The sequence below is a fragment of the Oncorhynchus mykiss genome, chromosome 12 (assembly GCF_013265735.2).
Source record: "Oncorhynchus mykiss isolate Arlee chromosome 12, USDA_OmykA_1.1, whole genome shotgun sequence".
NCBI classification, from domain to species: Eukaryota; Metazoa; Chordata; class Actinopteri; order Salmoniformes; family Salmonidae; genus Oncorhynchus; species Oncorhynchus mykiss.
This window is the reverse complement of record NC_048576.1, coordinates 45,509,077-45,528,231: the sequence shown is the minus strand read 5'-3', so window position 1 is coordinate 45,528,231 and position 19,155 is coordinate 45,509,077. Positions and strand designations below refer to the sequence as shown.

The 19,155-nt window shown below is 40.9% G+C and overlaps 1 protein-coding gene across 1 annotated transcript; it reads left to right on the top strand.

The window, feature by feature from the left end:
• The first annotated feature begins 474 nt into the window (after nucleotides 1-474).
• On the top strand, nucleotides 475-12,871 carry LOC110537676 (adapter molecule crk). The gene is made up of 3 exons (XM_021623902.2): nucleotides 475-1,037; nucleotides 10,068-10,684; nucleotides 11,538-12,871. Exons 1-3 carry the CDS (start codon nucleotides 818-820, stop codon nucleotides 11,670-11,672), a joined length of 972 nt encoding a protein of 323 aa, XP_021479577.2. The 5' UTR covers nucleotides 475-817; the 3' UTR covers nucleotides 11,673-12,871.
• Nucleotides 12,872-19,155: the final 6,284 nt, after the last annotated feature.

Genomic DNA, 19,155 nt, shown 5'->3' with positions numbered 1-19,155 from the left:
ACCTTAAATAATCCCACAGCATGAACTAACACTAGCACTTGAGTCGTTTCCCCCCTAGCACTGACTTTGCTGATAAGTACTTTTTGAGGAAAAATGTACTTACTATGACTGAGATATGTGTTTGTCACACCTAGCTAATTTAAGATGAATGACTTATTAATTGTAAGTCGCTATGCATAAGACCGCCTGCTAAATGACAAAAATGTCAAATGTAAATACAATTAAGTGGCATTTGATTGACATCTAGTGTCAAATTGTTGAAGCTGCATAGACTTTACTTATATTCATCAATAACAAAATTCTGCAGTCCTGGCTAAATAACCAGGTAGTCTAATATTCAACAAGCAACCAGATGAGTTGAAGTCAGAGGTGAACTTTTGGTAATTGATTCATCAATATTATTTCTCGACCTTCTCAAAATGGATGGATGTGATGCCCATCTTGACATGCTCCATCATGACTAGCTACACCTCATTACATCCGGTGGATGAGGTCAATCTTTCCCCAAAGATCCGCCATTTCAGCCTCTGAGTTTTATATTGCAAATTACTTAAGAGATTTATTTTAAAACGCCTTGACAAATAAATTATAGATTTCTGGTTGCCACAATTAATTCTTAATTAAGGGGTTAACTGTATTGTTTCGTGGGACTCTGTGAAATGTACATAGATGTAACGGTTTAAAGCGGTATCGATGCCATGATTTTTTCCCGGAGCGTGTTCCTTAGTGAACCAAAGTTTTTGTATGAGATGAATCCCGATTGCGAATAGGGAGAGGCAAGGGGAAGGCCTTGGATCCTCGGAGTGGATTTGGAGCCATGGCCGGGAATTTTGATGCCGAGGACCGTGCTAGCTGGTACTGGGGAAGGTTGAGCCGACAGGAGGCGGTTTCTCTCTTGCAGGGTCAGAGACATGGCGTGTTCCTAGTCAGGGACTCGATTACCAGTCCTGGGGACTACGTGCTATCCGTCTCAGAAAACTCAAAAGTCTCACATTATATAATTAACAGCATCAGTAACAACCGGCAATCTGGATCAGGTAAGATAGCGAGCTAGCCAGCTAACTGACGTTACACCAGACAGACATAGCTAGTTAGCTAAGCTAAACCAAAGACCGAAGCTATTTGTTTAAACACTCTGGCTAAGCTATGAACATCTAGTTAACGTTAGTTAGATGTCTACTGATGTTAGCTAAGGACTGAATATACTGTATTATTATGTTGCAACGGAAGCAACCCTAACGTTACGTCGTTAGCTGTGGTGGTCATGTAGCTAGCGTGTGCTTAGTGAACTACATACAGTATATAAGACTGGTGGTGGCTGTTTAAAAAAAAAAAACTAATAGTGGATTTTCAAAGGTCTGTTTTAGTTTTGTCAGCTGGAGTTTTAGGTACTTTCTGTTTAGTAAGAACCTGGTAGACGGAGTGAAAGGAGTGGGTTGGGCTGATCCTGTGAATGAATGGACAGGCTGTCACAATTGGAGGATGACTATTCCGAATGGTGTGTGTGGAATGCCTGTGTTCCTGCCCTGTTTTTTTTTTATACACAGGCTCAGTTCTTATTTGTTACCTCATTCTGATATTGTAACGACCATCTGCACTGATCTGTGTTTTTGACAGATGGGATGCTGCCAATATCAGAAGTGACTTTACGCAGCAGGTTAGAATAATTAATGTAACATATAAGGATTATGTTTATGGTTAGGGTTAGCTACGTGCAAAAAGTCTCCTTGATGCGACTCGAATATGCAACTTTGAAATTAGCGCATCCCATATCTCTGATAACTCGCAAACACTGATATGATAAAGCTTTGGCGATATCCAGATTGTTATACCTTCATACCCAACACAAGGGGCACTATTTTCAAACCCCACAGCCTTTTTCATCCGAAGGTTAGCAATGCTAACAAGTACATGTACAATCCCATAGAGAATGCTAACTAAATGCCAACGAGGGTATTGAGAACATTTTATACAATCTCTGACCTAAAGTATTTGCAGGACAGACATCCCAGCTCAATGTTATACAAGTAACTAAAAAAATGCTGCATGCAGAAAACCAATATTAGACAGCAAGTCTCTTGATCCAGGAGGGAATTATCTGCTGTTACCAATAGAAGCTTGATTATGGAAGAAGCTAACCACGTAATTTAGCTATACTAAACCAAAATATTAACGCAACATGCAACAATTTCAATGATTTTACTGAGGTGCAGTTCATATAAGGAAATCAGTCAATTGAAATAAATTCATTAGGGCCTAATCTATGACACATGACTGAGCATGGGCGCAGCCATTAGGAAGCCAGGCCCATCCAATCAGAATGAGTTTTTCCCCACAAAAGGGCTTTATTACAGACAGAAATACTTCTCAGTTCCATCATCTGTGCAGGTGGCTGGTCTCACACGATCCCATAGCTGAAGAAGCTTGAAGTGGAGGTCCTGGGCTGGCATGGTTACATGTGTTCTGCGGTTGTGAGGCAGGTTGGACGTACTGCCAAGTTCTCTAAAACGACGGAGGCGACTTATGGTAGATAAATGAACATAAAATTCTCTGGCAACAGCTCTGGTGGACATTCCTGCAGTTAGCAAGGCAATTGCATGTGCCCTCAACTTTAAACATCTGTGGCATTGTGTTGTACTGCACATTTTAGTGGCCTTTTGTCCCCAACACAAGGTGCACCTCTGTAATGTATAATGCTGTATAATAAAGGTTGACCGATTAATCGGAATGGCTGATTAATTAGGGCCAATTTCAAGTTTTCATAACAATCGGTAATCAACATTTTTGGACACCGATCATGGCCGATTACATTGCACTCCACGAGGAGACTGCGTGGCAGTCTGACTACCTGTTATGCGAGTGCAGCAAGGAGCCAAGGTAAGGTGCTAGCTAGCATTAAACGTATCTTATAAAAAAACAATCATTTTTAACATAATCACTAGTTAACTACACATTGTTGATGATATTGCTAGTTTATCTAGCTTGTCCTGCGTTGCATATAATCGATGCGGTGCCTGTTAATTTCTCATCGAATCACAGCCTACTTCACCTAAACGGGTGATGATATAACAAGCGCATTTGCGAAAAAAGTTGTTGCACCAATGTGTACCTAACCATAAACATCAATGCCTTTCTTTAAAATCAATACACAAGTATATATTTTTAAACCTGCATATTTAGTTAATATTGCCTGCTAACATTAATTTATTTTAACTAGGGGAATTGTCACTTCTCTTGCGTTCTGTGCAACAGAGTCAGGGTATATGCAGCAGATTGGGCCGCCTGGCACGTTGCGAACTGTGAAGACTATTTCTTCCTAACGAAGACAGCTAACTTCGCCAAACAGGGTCTGATTTAACAAAAGCACATTTGCGGAAAAAAAGCATAATCGTTGCACGAATGTACCTAACCATAAACATCAATGCCTTTCTTAAAATCAATACATAGACGTATATATTTTTAAACCTGCATATTTAGTTAAAAGACATGTTAGCACGCAATATGGGGAAGGAGCGTAGCCTAGTGGTTAGAGTGTTAGAGTGTTGGACTAGTAAACGGAAGGTTGCAAGATCAAATCCCTGAGCTGACAAGGTACAAATCTGTCGCTCTGCCCCTGAACAAGGCAGTTAACCCACTGTTCATTGGGTGTCATTGAAAATAAGAATTTGTTCTTAACTGACTTGCCTAGTTGAATAAAGGTAAAATAAAAATATCAAACTAGGGAAATTGTGTCACTTCTCTTGCGTTCATTGCACGCAGAGTCAGGGTATATGCAACAGTTTGGGCCGCCTGGCTCGTTGCGAACTAATTTGCCAGAATTTTACGTCATTATGACATAACATTGAAGGTTGTGCAATGTAACAGGAATATTTAGACTTATGGATGCCACCCGTTAGATAAAATACAGAACGGTTTCCGTATTTCACTGAAAGAATATACGTTCTATTTTTGAAATTATAGTTTCCGGATTTGACCATATTAATGACCTAAGGCTTGTATTTCTGTGTGTTATTATGTTATAATTAAGTCTATGATTTGATATTTGATAGAGCAGTCTGACTGAGCATGGTAGGCAGCAGCAGGCTCGTAAGCATTCATTCAAACAGCACTTTCGTGCGTTTGCCAGCAGCTCTTCGCAATGCTTCAAGCATTGCACTGTTTATGACTTCAAGCCTATCAACTCCTGAGATTAGGCTGGTGTAACCGATGTGAAATTGCTAGCTAGTTAGCGGGGTGCGCGCTAATACCGTTTCAAACGTCACTCGCTCTGAGACTTGGAGAAGTTGTTCCCCTTGCTTTGCAAGGGCCGCGGCTTTTGTGGAGCGATGGGTAACGATGCTTCGAGGGTGGCTGTTGTCGATGTGTTCCTGGTTCGAGCCCAGGCAGGGGCGAGGAGAGAGGGACGGAAGCTATACTGTTACACTGGCAATACTAAAGTGCCTACAAGAACATTCAATAGTCAAAGGTATATGAAATACAAATGGTGTAGAGAGAAATAGTTCTATAATTCCTATAATAACTACAACCTAAGACGTCTTAACTGGGAATTTTGAAGACTCATGTTAAAAGGAACCACCAGGTTTCATATGTTCTGAGCAAGGAACTTAAACGTTAGCTCTTTTACATGGCACATATTGCACTTTTACTTCTCCAACACTTTGTTTTTGAATTATTTAAACCAAATTGAACATGTTTCATCATTTATTTAAGGCTAAATTGATTTGATTGATGTATTATATTAAGTTAAAATAAGTGTTCATTCAGTATTGTTGTAATTGTCATTATTACAAATAAATAAATAAATACATTTCTTTAAAATTGTCAGATTTATCGGTATCGGCTTTTTTAAATCCTCCAATAATCGGTATATAGGTATCAGCGTTGAAAAACATAGTCGGTCGACCTCTACTGTATAATCAGATTCTTGATATGCCACACCTATCAGGTGGATTGATTATCTTGACAAAGGAGAAATGCTCACTAACAGGGAAGTAAATACATTTCTGCACAAACTGAGAAAAAAGCTTTTTGTGCGTTTTTTAACATTTGTCTGAATTAATCCTACCAAAAATGATACATCCATAGCTAATTTGACGTTTTATTCCCGAGCATGTCTTAACTACTTGATTTTACCTCTAAGAAGTTTAGTGGTTGTGAATTTCGGAATGTGCGCGACAATTAGCTAGAAGCTATTGTGCTTGCTAGCTGAATCAGCCTCCTCAATCCATATGAAACTAAAGGGATGCTAACAACGCCAGTTCACACACTCCATGCTGAATACTCCCTCTAGCCTACAGTGCCTTCAGAAAGTATTCATACCCTTTGACTTATTCCACATTTTGTGTTACAGCCTGAATTCAAAATGGATTAAATATTTTTCTCGCCCATCACACAATACCCCATAATGGCAGTGAAAACATGTTTTCATTAATGTTACCAAATATATTAAATTAAATGCATAAATATCTCATTTACTCAAGAATTTATCGCCAAAGGTTATAACCACCTTTGGTGGCGATTACAGCTGTAAGGCTTTCTCGGTAAGTCCCGAAGAGCTTTAAACAGTTGGATTATACAATATTTGCCCATTTATTATTTTCAAAATTCTTGAAGCTCGGTCAATTTGGTTGTTGATCAATGCTAGACAACCATTTTCAATTCTTGCCATAGATTTAACTCCCCAGTCCTTAATGATTACAAGCATACCCATAACATGACTGTGCTTGAAAATATTTATTTAAAAAAATATTAATAATATTTCACCTTTATTTAACCAGGAAAGCTAGTTGAGAACAAGTTCTCATTTACAACTGCGACCTGGCCAAGATAAAGCAAAGCAGTGCAACACAAACAACAACACAGAATTACACATGGAATAAACAAGCGTACAGTCAATAACACAATAGGGAAAAAGTCTATATACAGTGTGTGCAAATGGCGTGAGGAGGAAGGCAATAAATAGGCCATAGTAGCGAAGTAATTACAATTTAGCAGATTAACACTGGAGTGATAAATGAACAGATGATGTGCAAGTAGAGATACTGGTGTGCAAAAGAGCAGAAAATAGCAGAGCGCGTGCTACGGGAGGGAGTTGTTATCGTGACCAGTGAGCTGAGATAAGTCAGAGCTTTACCTACTTATAGATGACCTGGAGCCATTGGGTCTGGCGACAAATATGTAGCGAGGGCCAGTTGAGTAGAGCATACAGGTCGCAGTTGTGGGTGGTTTAAGGGGCTTTGGTAACAAAACGGATGGCACTGTGATAGACTGCATCCAATTTGCTGAGTAAAGTATTGTAAGCTATTTTGTAGATGACATCGCCGAAGTCGAGGATCGGTAGGATAGTCAGTTTTACTAGGGTAAGTTTGGCGGCGTGAGTGAAGGATGCTTTGTTGCGAAATAGAAAGCCGATTCTAGATTTAATTAAATTTAATTAAATTTAATTTTCGATTGGAGATGTTTAATATGAGTCTGGAAGGATAGTTTACAGTCTAGCCAGACACCTAGGTATTTGTAGTTGTCCACATATTCTACATCAGAACCGTCCAGGGTAGTTATGCTAGTCGGGCGGACAGGTGCGGGCAGTGAACGGTTGAAAAGCATGCATTTGGTTTTACTAGCGTTAAAGAGCAGTTGGAGGCCACAGAAGGAGTGTTGTATGGCATCAAAGCTCGTTTGGAGGTTAGTTAACACCGTGTCCAAAGAAGGGCCAGATTTATACAGAGTGGTGTCATCTGCGTAGAGGTGGATCAGGGAATCCCCCTTATAATTTGGGATCAAATATGCTCTGAAAGCAAACATGTTGACATGAGTACCCTGATATCAGGGAATTTGTGCCATTCTGAAAAAAATGTTAGATTTTTTTGTTCCAAAATAGAGCGAAATCATTGATTTATACAGAGAAAAGAGTCGACCTGAGAATTGACTGCCAGAGGTCCGGACAACAGGCCCTCCGATTTAACACACTGGACTCTGTCTGCGAAGTAGTTGGTGAACCAGGCGAGGCAGTCATTTGAGAAACCAAGGCTATTGAGTCTGAATACGGTGATTGACAGAGTAGAAAGCCTTGGCTAGGTCGATGAAGACGGCTGCACAGTACTGTCTTTTATCGATGGCGGTTATGATATCGTTTAGTACCTTGAGCGTGGCTGAGGTGCACCTGTGACGAGCTCGGAAACCATAGAGAGTGGTACCCAGTAATGTGTTCTATTGGATTTGCCCTAAACATAACTCTGTATTCAGGACAAAAATATTTTTGCTTTGCCACTTTTATTGCAGTATTACTTTAGTGCCTTGTTGCAAACAGGATGCATGTTTTGAGATATTTTTGTTCTGAACAGCCTTCCTTTTCACCTTGACAGTGACAAAAGGCTGTAACACAACAACATGTGGAAAAAGTCAGAGTTGTGAATACTTTCTGAAGGCGCTGTAGCTATCCACTGTAGTGAAATTCCAGCTAATAGCACAGTTCATGTTTTAATGATAATGCAGTTTCTGTTCTGCCGTGACTAGTTCACTGCTCAATCTGCGATGTTATGGCACTGGCTAAATGTTACAGTAGCGAGGCACAGTACCAGCTGTCAGATACATGTGATTTCTGAGAACAGTCCCATAACTTTAGTGCCATAGAACTTAATCGGCAAGCTTGCAAATGAGCTACCACAATGGCCATTCAAACAAGCTAGAAGTATGCTTCTAACTGGAGGAAGTTTGCACAGCTCGTCGAGCATGGTTTGCCGTAGTAGCCAGCCCAGTGTATCATAGTGGAGTGATTTAGGAACTAGTGGAAGCGGATGAGCAAAATCACGTTTTTCAGAGATTAGTTCCACGATTTGTAATACAGATGGCAACTGCGTATCACGTTAAAATGACGCCACCTGTCGGAAGACAATGGTGTGACGATTAGCTATGCTTTGAAATTTAATCAAACTATTGAATGAGTAGGCCTGTGTCTTCTTAGACCCAGACACTGGGTGGCATTGAAATGTATTATGACGACAACCCCCTTGAACAGATTTGTTTTTCTTAATAAACTTGCAAAAAAATTGTGACTGGGAGCGTATGCATGCTGTATGTGAAGACGTGGGAGACTTAAATACTAACTATTTCAGCTAACTCCTTGACTTGAGACACATTTTTTGTTAAGGCTCCATTGTCAGAATCTTTTTTTAGCTGTGAGGCTCTTCCAGGTGTCGTGTTTTTGGCTATGTCGAATTAAGTGATATGACATGCTGTTCTGTAAAATAATTTCTCCGTAATTAATATTACCTTATTGAGCTAATAATGTAATTTATATTTTACCTTTATTTAACTAGGCAGGTCAGTTAAGAACATATTCTTATTTTCAATGACGGCCTAGGAACAGTGGGTTAACTGCCTTGTTCAAGGGCAGAACGACAGATTTGTACCGTGTCAGCTTGTGGATTTGAACTTGCAAACTTTCGGTTACTAGTCCAACGCTCTAACCACTAGGCTACACTACCGCATAAGTAACTAGAGAGTCGGGCACCATAAAATAATATTTATAGAGCTGTTATCTTCCGAATAAACTCTTAAAGACCTGGTAATATTTTACATCAATAGCAGTCAATATTAATTGTCATCTTAATTCAGTCTCATCTGAAAGTTGTAAATTATTGGTTATCTGCACGAACCCTGGCTAACAAGTTGAACCAGCAATACAAAATTGGCTTTAATTATTTATTTACTAAATACCTAACTAATTACACATAATTAAATCATAACTTGATTACAAATTACGTCATAAAGGAAAACGTCCCTAGCGGGCGGAACAGATATGACAGCTTGTTACACAAAATAAAAGGGGCTGGGTTTGAGTGAAAGAGCGGGAAGACTGAGGAACAAAGGGCGAAGCTGTGCTATCATAAATATAGTATCTTATGCATTCTAAATTACCGCCCATTTGGAAAAGAAAAATGCAATAAATATTTACTCTGAGCTGCACTTCGGTAGGTTGATGGTAGATGGAAGGCCGTGTTGCCCAACCGAGTCCTTTGTTCTTTTGAAGAATGTCTCTGCTGGTAAATTGAATACGTTGTAGTAACGTCGTTGGGTGATAGACGGGATACTCTGTCTGTTCCTTCCTAACGCTCGTTTGCAGCGGCTGTTGCTAACTCAACGGCTAGGAGGTATCACTTCTGTAGTGAATAAGAGTTCAAAGTTCATACCATTCGCAACCAAAGCTCACGCTGATGTTGGCTTTGTTCTGTAGTTATTATCTGAACCATTCTAACATCGGACCGTTGTCCTCATGTCCTTGGAACAGCAGGTTATATTGTCGTCAAGGGCTTATATAGGAAGGGAGAGGAGGGCGTGTTTGAAAAGTTTTATAGCCCATGTCCCTTCACAGGGGCGGGCCACTGATTGAGCAGAGCCCTTTCTTATGAAAACCCAAATCTCACATTTTAGAAGCTAAAATAATAATTTCTTATTCAAACATTTAAATTGAACAACAATTCCATGTGAATCCGATAACTCTGATGTGTAGACTTTCCACTGTAGAGTTTGTCATTTTATCATTGATGAGAATGTATCAGATGACAACTGAACTGACATCATATTCATTAAGTACCACCGCATATGTTAAATTGGTCTGATTACCAGAATATAGTTAATTTCCCCCCCCACCTTCTGATGTTCCCAGAATCTCTATGTTAACCAAGTGTTTTGCAAATGTAACTTCAGTAGGGTACAGAGAGGAAAAAGGGGGGAAGAGGTATTTATGACTGTCATAAACCTACCCCCAGGCCAACGTCATGACACAGGAGAGTGGTTTTCTCCAGAATAGGGTAGGCAACAGCAGGAGCCTAGGTCACCTCAGCTTGGGATAACTCTATAAAAGCATGAGACCTAAGCCAACATCAGCTTTTACATAAACAATTTCAACAAAATTAATTGCATCAATGTCAGACCTTCATTTAGTACAACACTGCCGTTGAGGCAGAAGGGAAAATCACCCATTGGTCCACCATGCGTTGTTAGATCAGCCGGGGTAATGGCATGACATAACAAACTGCCCCATCCTTTCCCCCTGCCTCGCCCGCCAGGTCTGGCCCCCCCACGGTTCCGCATCGGGGATCAGGAGTTTGACGCCCTACCCGCCCTGCTGGAGTTCTACAAGATCCACTACCTGGACACCACCACTCTGATCGAGCCCATCAGCAAGGCCAAGCATGCAGGCTTCGTGAGCTGTGCCGCCGCTGCATCAGGCGGCGCCCTACAGGAGGCAGAGTTTGTTCGCGCCCTCTTCGACTTCCCTGGCAACGACGAGGAGGACCTGCCCTTCCGCAAGGGCGACGTGCTGCGCGTGCTGGAGAAGCCTGAGGAGCAGTGGTGGAACGCGGCCAACCAAGAGGGCCGTGTCGGCATGATTCCCGTGCCCTACGTGGAGAAGTACCGGCCTGCCTCGCCCAACTCCGTGGTTGCTCCGGCGGCAGGGAGGCCTGGCGGGGCAGGAGGAGTAGGCGGAGTACCGGCAGGTGTTGGAGCCAGCACTACCGACGGAGCAGCTCCCCAGCTGCCCCCGCCTCTGGGGGAGCCGGGCCAGTATGCCCAGCCTGTGGGCAATACACCCCTGCCCAACCTGCAGAATGGGCCTGTCTACGCCCGTGCCATTCAGAAGAGAGTGCCCAACGCCTACGACAAGACGGCGCTCGCCTTGGAGGTATTGGTTCGCCCCCTTTCTTCGCCTTCCTCTGTCCCCCTGTTCTCCACCCGTCTATGGCGCTCTCTCCCTCTTTTCTGTTTCATGTCATGTGCCTATATATTTTCTCTGCTCTGAGAGCCAGGGTGCTGCTGCAATTGCTTACTCTTGCCTGTAAGCATACATATGCAAACGCAGGCAGGCACACTCGAACATACGCACGTGCAAATACACACAATAACATACATTATGGGTTCATGCATAGTTTTCCCTTGATTTTTGTTGTTGTTGAGTCGTACAGTACAAATGGCAATTCCTGAGCAAAGGTTGCCTCACAGTTCATGTCTTGCAGCTCATGTGTCCAATCTCACGTTTGGTAAAGAGCGTTCCTGTGAAGAAACACACCCACTGGTATACTGTATGTCATGAGAGGAACATGGGCTAAGTCCCAAATGGCACCCGATTCCCTATGAAGTGCAATGCTTTTGGTTAAAGGTTCTGCACTACGTAAGGAATAGGCCAGGGTGCCATTTGGGATGCACCCATGTATTTGCACTGCAGAAAGTGAAGCAGCATGGAGATTATAGATGGGGCATGGGTGTAGTGTGTAACACAGGCTTAGTAGGACTGTGCTGCTTTGTAGCTTATTAATTCGCTTACAGGGTTTGGGTCAATCCCATCCCTGAGTGTATTTGAAGTGGAAACTGACCTGGGTTAGAGATTATAGTTGATTGATTAGGCTACTTTAAATGACTAATTATAGAACACCATTGAGCCCGATAAAGGCTTTTTAAGAGCCACACATTACAGACCCCTGAAGGTCTTGTTTCTTTCCAATCTATCTCTATATTCTAACCTGTGTGTGTTTCTGCAGGTCGGAGACATGGTAAAAGTGACCAAGATCAACGTGAACGGCCAGTGGGAGGGCGAGTGCAAGGGCAAGCATGGCCACTTTCCCTTCACGCACGTCCGGCTTCTGGACCACCAACACCCTGAGGATGAGAGCTGAGAGACACACTTAGTCTCACTCCTCACTTCACAAAATCCCTCTGTGATTGTTTCTCACAAATGATAGAAAGAGCACACAGGATATACGGACTACAGTGGTCAGGAGTTGCAACTCAGCAGCTGTTGTTGCCAATGGGGCTGGAGTACACTCCCCTCCCTTCACATACACACACAGAATAGAGTTTACACTTCCACCCCAGTATTGAAGTCCTGATACACGACACACAGCAGCGTTTATGACCCCTCTCCCATGTTATCCACGAAATCCTCCTCTACACACACATACACACGTACGCACGCACACAATTCAGATACTTGTGTATATGTGGCTTCTCTCACAGACTCATGGATCACCCTTTTGTAGTAACGGACTGTGAACTTGGCAGTGAGAAGAGTAGCCATCCTGACTCCTAATTTTGACTCCCTCTTGTGGAGACAGATGCTCACTGCGACTGAAACCGACCATTGCTGCACTTCACAGACAGCAGGAGTTACCACAGCACACTCCACTACTCACCACAGGGGCTCTAACCCAGCCCCTCTCTGCTACAAACCCCACACTACAAACCCCCAAGTCCTCTTTTTGTACTGAAATGAAAAATATTATGATAGAATTATGACAGGTACAGCAACTGCCAAAAGAAAGGAAACACTTGAGTAAATGATGGATACAAAGTATTTTGAAAGCAGGTGCTTTCACACAGGTGCGGTTCCTCAGCAATTCCTAAGCAATTAACATCCCAACATGCTTAGGGTCATGTATGAAAATGCTGGGCAGGCATTGTTTTGGCTAACATGGCTATGCCCCCATAGGATGACAATGCCCCCATCCACAGGGCATTAATGGTCACTTAATGGTTTGATGAGCATGAAAACGATGTAAACCATATGATGTGGCCATCTGTCACCAGATCTCAACCCAATTGTACACTTATGCGAGATTCTGGAGTGGCGCTTGAGACCACCAACAAAACACCAAATGATAGAATTTCTCATGGAATGGTGTCACATCCCTCCAATAGAGTTCCATCCAGAAACGTGTATAATCTATGGCAAGGCACATTGCTGTTCTGGCTCATGGTGGCACAACGCCCTATTAAGACACTATTGGCGTTTCCTTTTTTTGGGCAGATATATATATATAATATAGTACCAGTCAAAAGTTTGGACACACCAACTCATTCAAGAGTTTCTTTATTTTTACTATTTTCTACATTGTAGAATAATAATGAGACATCAAAACTATGAAATAACACATGGAATCATGTAGTAACCAAAAACGTGTTAAACAAATAAAATATATTTTATATTTGTGAATCTTCAAAGTAGCCACCCTTTGCCTTGATGACAGCTTGTACACTTGGCATTCTCTCAACCAGCTTCACCTGGGATGCTTTTCCAACAGTCTTGAAGGAGTTCCCACGTTGGCTGCTTTTCCTTCACTCTGCAGTTCAACTCATCCCAAAACATCTCAATTGGGTTGAGGTTGGTTGATTGTGGAGGCTAGGTTATCTGATGCAGCACTCCATCACTCTCCCTATTGGTCAAATTGCCCGTACACAGCCTGGAGATGTTGGGTCATTGTCCTGTTGAAAAACAAATGATAGTCCCACAAAGTGTAAACCAGATGGGATGGCGTATCGCTGCAGAATGCTGTGGTAGCCATGCTGGTTAAGTGTACCTTGAATCCTAAATAAATCACAGACAGTGTCACCAGCAAAGCACCCCCACACCATCACAGCTCCTTCTCCATGCTTCATGGTGGGAACCACACATGCAGAGATCGTTTTTGCGACTGCTTTGAAACTTTCTATGTTCTTGACATTTTCCGGATTGACTGACCTTCATGTCTTAAATTAATGATGCACTGTAGTTTCTCTTTGCTTATTTGAGCTGTTTTTGCCATAATATGGACTTGGTCTTTTACCAAATAGGGCTATCTTCTGTATACCAACCCTACCTTGTCACAACACAACTGATTGGCTCAAACGCATTAAGAAGAAGAAGAAGAAGAAATTAACTTTTAATAAGGCACACCTGTTAATTGAAATGCACTCCAGGTGACTGCCTCATGAAGCTGGTTGAGAGAATGCCAAGAGTGTGCAAAGCTATCATCAAGGCAAAGGGTGGCTACTTTGAAGAATCACAAATATAAAATATATTTTGATTTGTTTACCACTGTTTTGGTTACTACATGATTGGTTACTATGTTATTTTATAGTTTTGATGTCTAGACTATTCTACAATGTAGAAAATAGTAAAAATAAAAACCCTTGAATGAGTAGGTGTCAACTTCTGACTGGTACTGTATATATATATCATTACATGCTAAATATTATGTTAAATGTTTTGTTTTTTCGTTGCCCTGTGTGTGAACAAACCCTCACGCTTTGTTTGGTCACTGTTATGCGTCTATCTGAAACACTATGATGACTGTCTGGGGAGGAAGTGGAGACATTCCTTAGGACTGTCAGGTATCGGGCCTTCGTCCAGTCCGCCTCATTGTTTTGAGAAATGGTCATATAAGGAGGAGGGTATACAGTGGCCAGACAATGACAGAAAAATGTAAATATACCAACACCGCCCTCTCTCCTCTTACTTTGATTTGCCAAGTCCCCTCCTCTCCCATCCTGTCAGTCTCCTCCACCTGTCTCATTCATTTGTTACATGGTCTGATCCATTTCCTCCCGGACCTCCCCTATGCTAAAGACACTAGAGGCACCTACAGATTACAGTGATGTTTTAGTGTACATAAAGGCCTTTTGGCAGATGGAACCTGTTAACGTCACATTTGAAATGATGCAGACTTAGTTCCCAGCACTGTGATGCATAAGTTCACATTGTCACACTCGACAGAAAGCCGCAGCCTTAATCCTTTGGTGTCTCCCCTAGTTTCCCTCCCACGTGGTCGTAGCAAACACAGTAAATATACATACACGTTTTTAAGTTGACTGTATTCATTGTTTCTGTCAGCTACGTTTCAACTGGGAGCTCTAAGTTAGGTCTGGGTTGTATTCAGTAGGGCACCATGTTGAAAGTTTTAAAAAAAGTTATGCAACAGAAAACGATATTGAATGTTTCTTATCGGACAAGTTTGGGTAGTACCTCCCCTTTTCAAAACCTTTCCTCCCGACTGAACATGACCAAGTTAATTTCCCTAGTGTCTCCCTTAGTGCCAATCTATCATCCTCTCACCCAGTACCTACCCTCTGGGCACAGTTATGACACATCCAGCCACTGACGTGCCAGATACACCGCAGTATGCTAAACGTCCTCATCAGATGATTACACTACATTGCTAAAGGACTGTGTGGGTGAAAGGCACATCGATCATAGTAACATGGGTAGGTATATTGACCAATCGTAGGCACATGTGAGTGTTTTAGGCCAATCATCGTCATTTGGGGAGGGTCTGTTTATTTTGTCCTTTCTACCTCGTCTGAATTGTTTTAATTGATGTTAATTGTCTTTCCGAAATAGGAAAATAACATGACCTGAAGTGCCATGTATTTTTGTGGAAATGTTGGTAGATTTTATTTCCTTATTTTTTGGGGTTGTTTTTTTTTGCCAACCGAACAATTATAGTCCAAACACTCCTTACTCCCTCAACTATACCCTGTGGTATTATTGTGTAAATGTGCATAGTTGCTCAACTTTCCCAACAGTGTAAGAACCTACGTTCCTTCCAAGTCCATGTCTATGAAGCTGCAAGACTTTTTAATAATGCTAAGAGTGAGAATATTAATTAAAAGCCCTGTGCAGATGTTTTCTATGTTAAAGTTCACAAAGACACTACCGTTTGCTCTATTGAAGGCAGCACTGAGGGCAATCTGCATAACTTATGTTGGCTGCAGAATCATTGTATTTACGAGACAATGAACAGTTAAAATGTGTCTGTAAAAGTTTGAATGGTTTTATGCTCTGTATGTGATATAAACAGAGTTCAGTGACAGGAGGAGTAGTAAGGCAAGAGGATGATTGAACTATGACACAACGCACCAGGGTTGTGTTCAGTAGGGTACAAAGTAGCAAAATGTTTTGCGAAGGGGGTAAAACAAATAGTTCTTACTGGTCAAGTTCAGGTAGTAGGCTACCTCCCAGTTTCACTGTTTTGTTTTCTCCCTACTGAACCAGACCACAACCAGACTCGTGTTGCCCGGGTTAAATAATATTTCTATATGTTTTAATGAATTAGAAATTATGCAATCTGTATTTAGCAATGACAGAGAGAGATTTACACAAATGAATGACAAACTGAAAATATGACATTAAACTGCCTGACCGAGTTCTCCTATTGCATAACTTTGAATTATTTGTTTAAGTCAATACTGCAGACTGGGAAGGGTGCTGTGGACATGTACCTGGCACCTCTCATTTTCCCTTTCTAGTTTTCTTGAACTCTGTTGTCAATACTGTTTGGATTTCTTGAAAGGAAACAAATAATTGATGTGCTTTCTGTTGGTCTTTGGCTTTTTAATGTTGTCCTCTGGTATGGCACTGATGGGTATGTATTTTACCATTATGTTCATAGTGTAAGAAGTTGTTGTACTTTGTTTGGTTAACATTGCTCAAATGTTCTCGAACATTTCCCACCAACACCATTCTGCAATGTGTTGCCAGTTGAGCCAGGTCATGTTGTGTCTGTTGTACTTGCATGTTGCATCCAGTGACACCCGTCTGTCATCCAACCATCTCAGGCTTGCCTTGAAGAGACTGTCTCCATTTCATAGAGGGCCATGATCATATGATACCGTTTTGTCTAGTGGAGTATAGGCCAGCAACTTTCGCCCTTGGACCAACGAATACTTGGATTTTAATGAGTGATTTTAAAATGGTGTCCTTTCACAAACATTTTTCAACGTTTAATCCCTTTTCTGCACCTTATCTCTTATATTGCCTCTGTTACTGATGATTGTTTTTTTATGCCTCATCATCATTCATGCCAAACTGTTTTCATTCTCCTGTATTTTTGTAGGTAATTCCACAGAAACTGAATTACGCTGAGACTCTGGTTTTAAAAAATAAAGAAAGAAAATAAATATTTTATTTTTAAGTTTAATAACAAACCATACAACTATGCACAATGACTAATTTGAACAATTTAAACAGTAAATTACAAACAAAAAAATAACACTTACTGGAAAAACTATCTGCACAGTTCTTCCTGTAAATATTTTTTGTAAAAATGTATAAGTAGTAATTGTGCATAGAGTTTGTATGGTTAAACTTTGAAATTCACTTTTGTTTGGTATACATTTTTAAAGTGAAATCTCAGCGTAATTCCATTACATGAAATTGCCCTATCCCAATTACAATTTTCCTTTCGTGCCATCCCTTTTCTTTTGAAGAGGACAGGAGTGGGTGAAAATATTGATAATTGATTTTAAGATGTTCCATTGTGATATAACACTATTATTTGAAGTTCACATTTTACCTTTTAGTTTCTGTAGCATGTAATGTGTTAATATCCTTAGTAAATAAAAACCTATTACAATTGTGTCAATTTGCTGTCTTAATTTGTGTTTGTCTCCATCCAACGCCTGATAGGACTGTGAAGCAGCACAGACACATGCATACACACATACAATAACATACGCACTATACATACACATGGATTAGGTACTGTAGATATGTGGTGGAGTAGGGGCCTGAGGGAACACAGTGTGTTGTGAAATCTGTGAATGTATTGTAATGTTTTTAAAATTGTATAAACTGCCTTAATTTTGCTGGACCCTAGGAAGAGTGCAGCAGCTAATGGGGATCCATAATAAATACAAATACAGGCATTCTTACATTTTGGTCATTTTTTTGTCACTTATAGGCTATGTCTCTTCTGACTGTCACACATTGAAAGTGAAGTGATACAATACACACTGAATGCTAGCTAGCCCTTGATCATGACTGTTCCATGGCATTACATTACACATAAGAGTCGTTGGACGAAGGCGTCTTCTGCAAGGGGAGTTTTAATTAAGGATCGGCGTCCCATCAACAGGACAGTTGTAAATCATGCAACGCCTTATGTCAAGATCGCAGATTTTAGAGAAACAACAAATGGCGGTACATATAAGCGTCTTATATCGGCTGAAAGCTTATATTCCCAGAGATAACATGAAATGTCGTTTTGTTAGATAAAATAATGTTTCATATCCTAAAGTGGTCCATATAGCATGCACGGTCGTTTTGTATTTCCACTCGTTCAATTTGCAAAGAAAGGAATCTGAAAATCTCACTCTAAACGTTGTTTCAACAAGTCAAATCACATTTGAATCTATTCCTCAGAGATCCTAGAAGGTAACAAGACTTCACGATTTCATTAGGCGTGTAGTATATCCTATAGGACACCATATTTGGTCAGAGAGCGACAACCTTCATGGCACGCCGATGACGCGGGCAGCCATCACTTGAACGACTGTATCTTTGTCAAATAAGCACCAATTGGGGTCAAACAAAGCTAGCTAGATAGCCAATGAGCTGGGCTTTACGGGAGTAAACCATGTACATGTCAAATAATATAGCTACTAACCTTGTATGACAGCATGCCTTTTCATTTTGGACAAAAATTATAAGGATATTCAGAGTTATGAAGTTATGAAAACTGATTGTTTTGCTAATGTTGAACGTATAATATGGCTACTAATACTTGGAAAGCTAAAACAAAGTCCAAGTATACAGATTTGACGATATTCTTGCAGAAAAATGGAAAATGAATGCGAATGTCTCCTTCACGATTTGCCCAAATGTACCTGGGGACTTCACACTAAAAGTCTTGTAGTTCAGTCATACTTTAAGTTATCCATCTGAAACTTTGCATATACACCGCCATCTTGTGGACACTATCGGAAATACAACCAGCGTGATGGATAGAACTATGAGCTTTCTTTTGCATTTCAGAGATGGTGGTAGAAAAAGACTGGTTGGTTTTTTCTTTATATTTTCTTCTACCAAATCTATTGTGTTATATTCTCCTACATTCAATTCACATTTCCACAAACTTGAAAGTGTTTCCTTTCAAATGGTGCCAAGAATATGCATATCCTTGCTTCAGGGCCTGAGCTACAGGCAGTTAGATTTGGGTATGTCATTTAGACAAATTTCTTTTTTAAAGGGGGCTATCCTTAAGAAGTTTTAAGATCCCAGACGCTCGGTCTGAACATTACCATGCATCGCTTGCTGTATAATTTTGGAAGCATTAGGATATCATATCAGTGAGATAACATTTTTTATACACACCTTGATAAGGTTAGTGTTCCCACACCGCCATATCTACATGTTGGTTGCCATGGCGCCGACAGAGATGGCCGCCTCGCTTCTTGTTCCTAGGAAACTATGCAGTTTTTTTTTTTTTACGTGTTATTTCTTACATTAGTACCCCAGGTCATCTTAGGTTTCATTACATACAGTCGAGAAGAACTACTGAATATAAGATCAGCGTCAACTCACCATCAGTACAACCAAGAGTATGATTTTCGCGAAGCGGATTC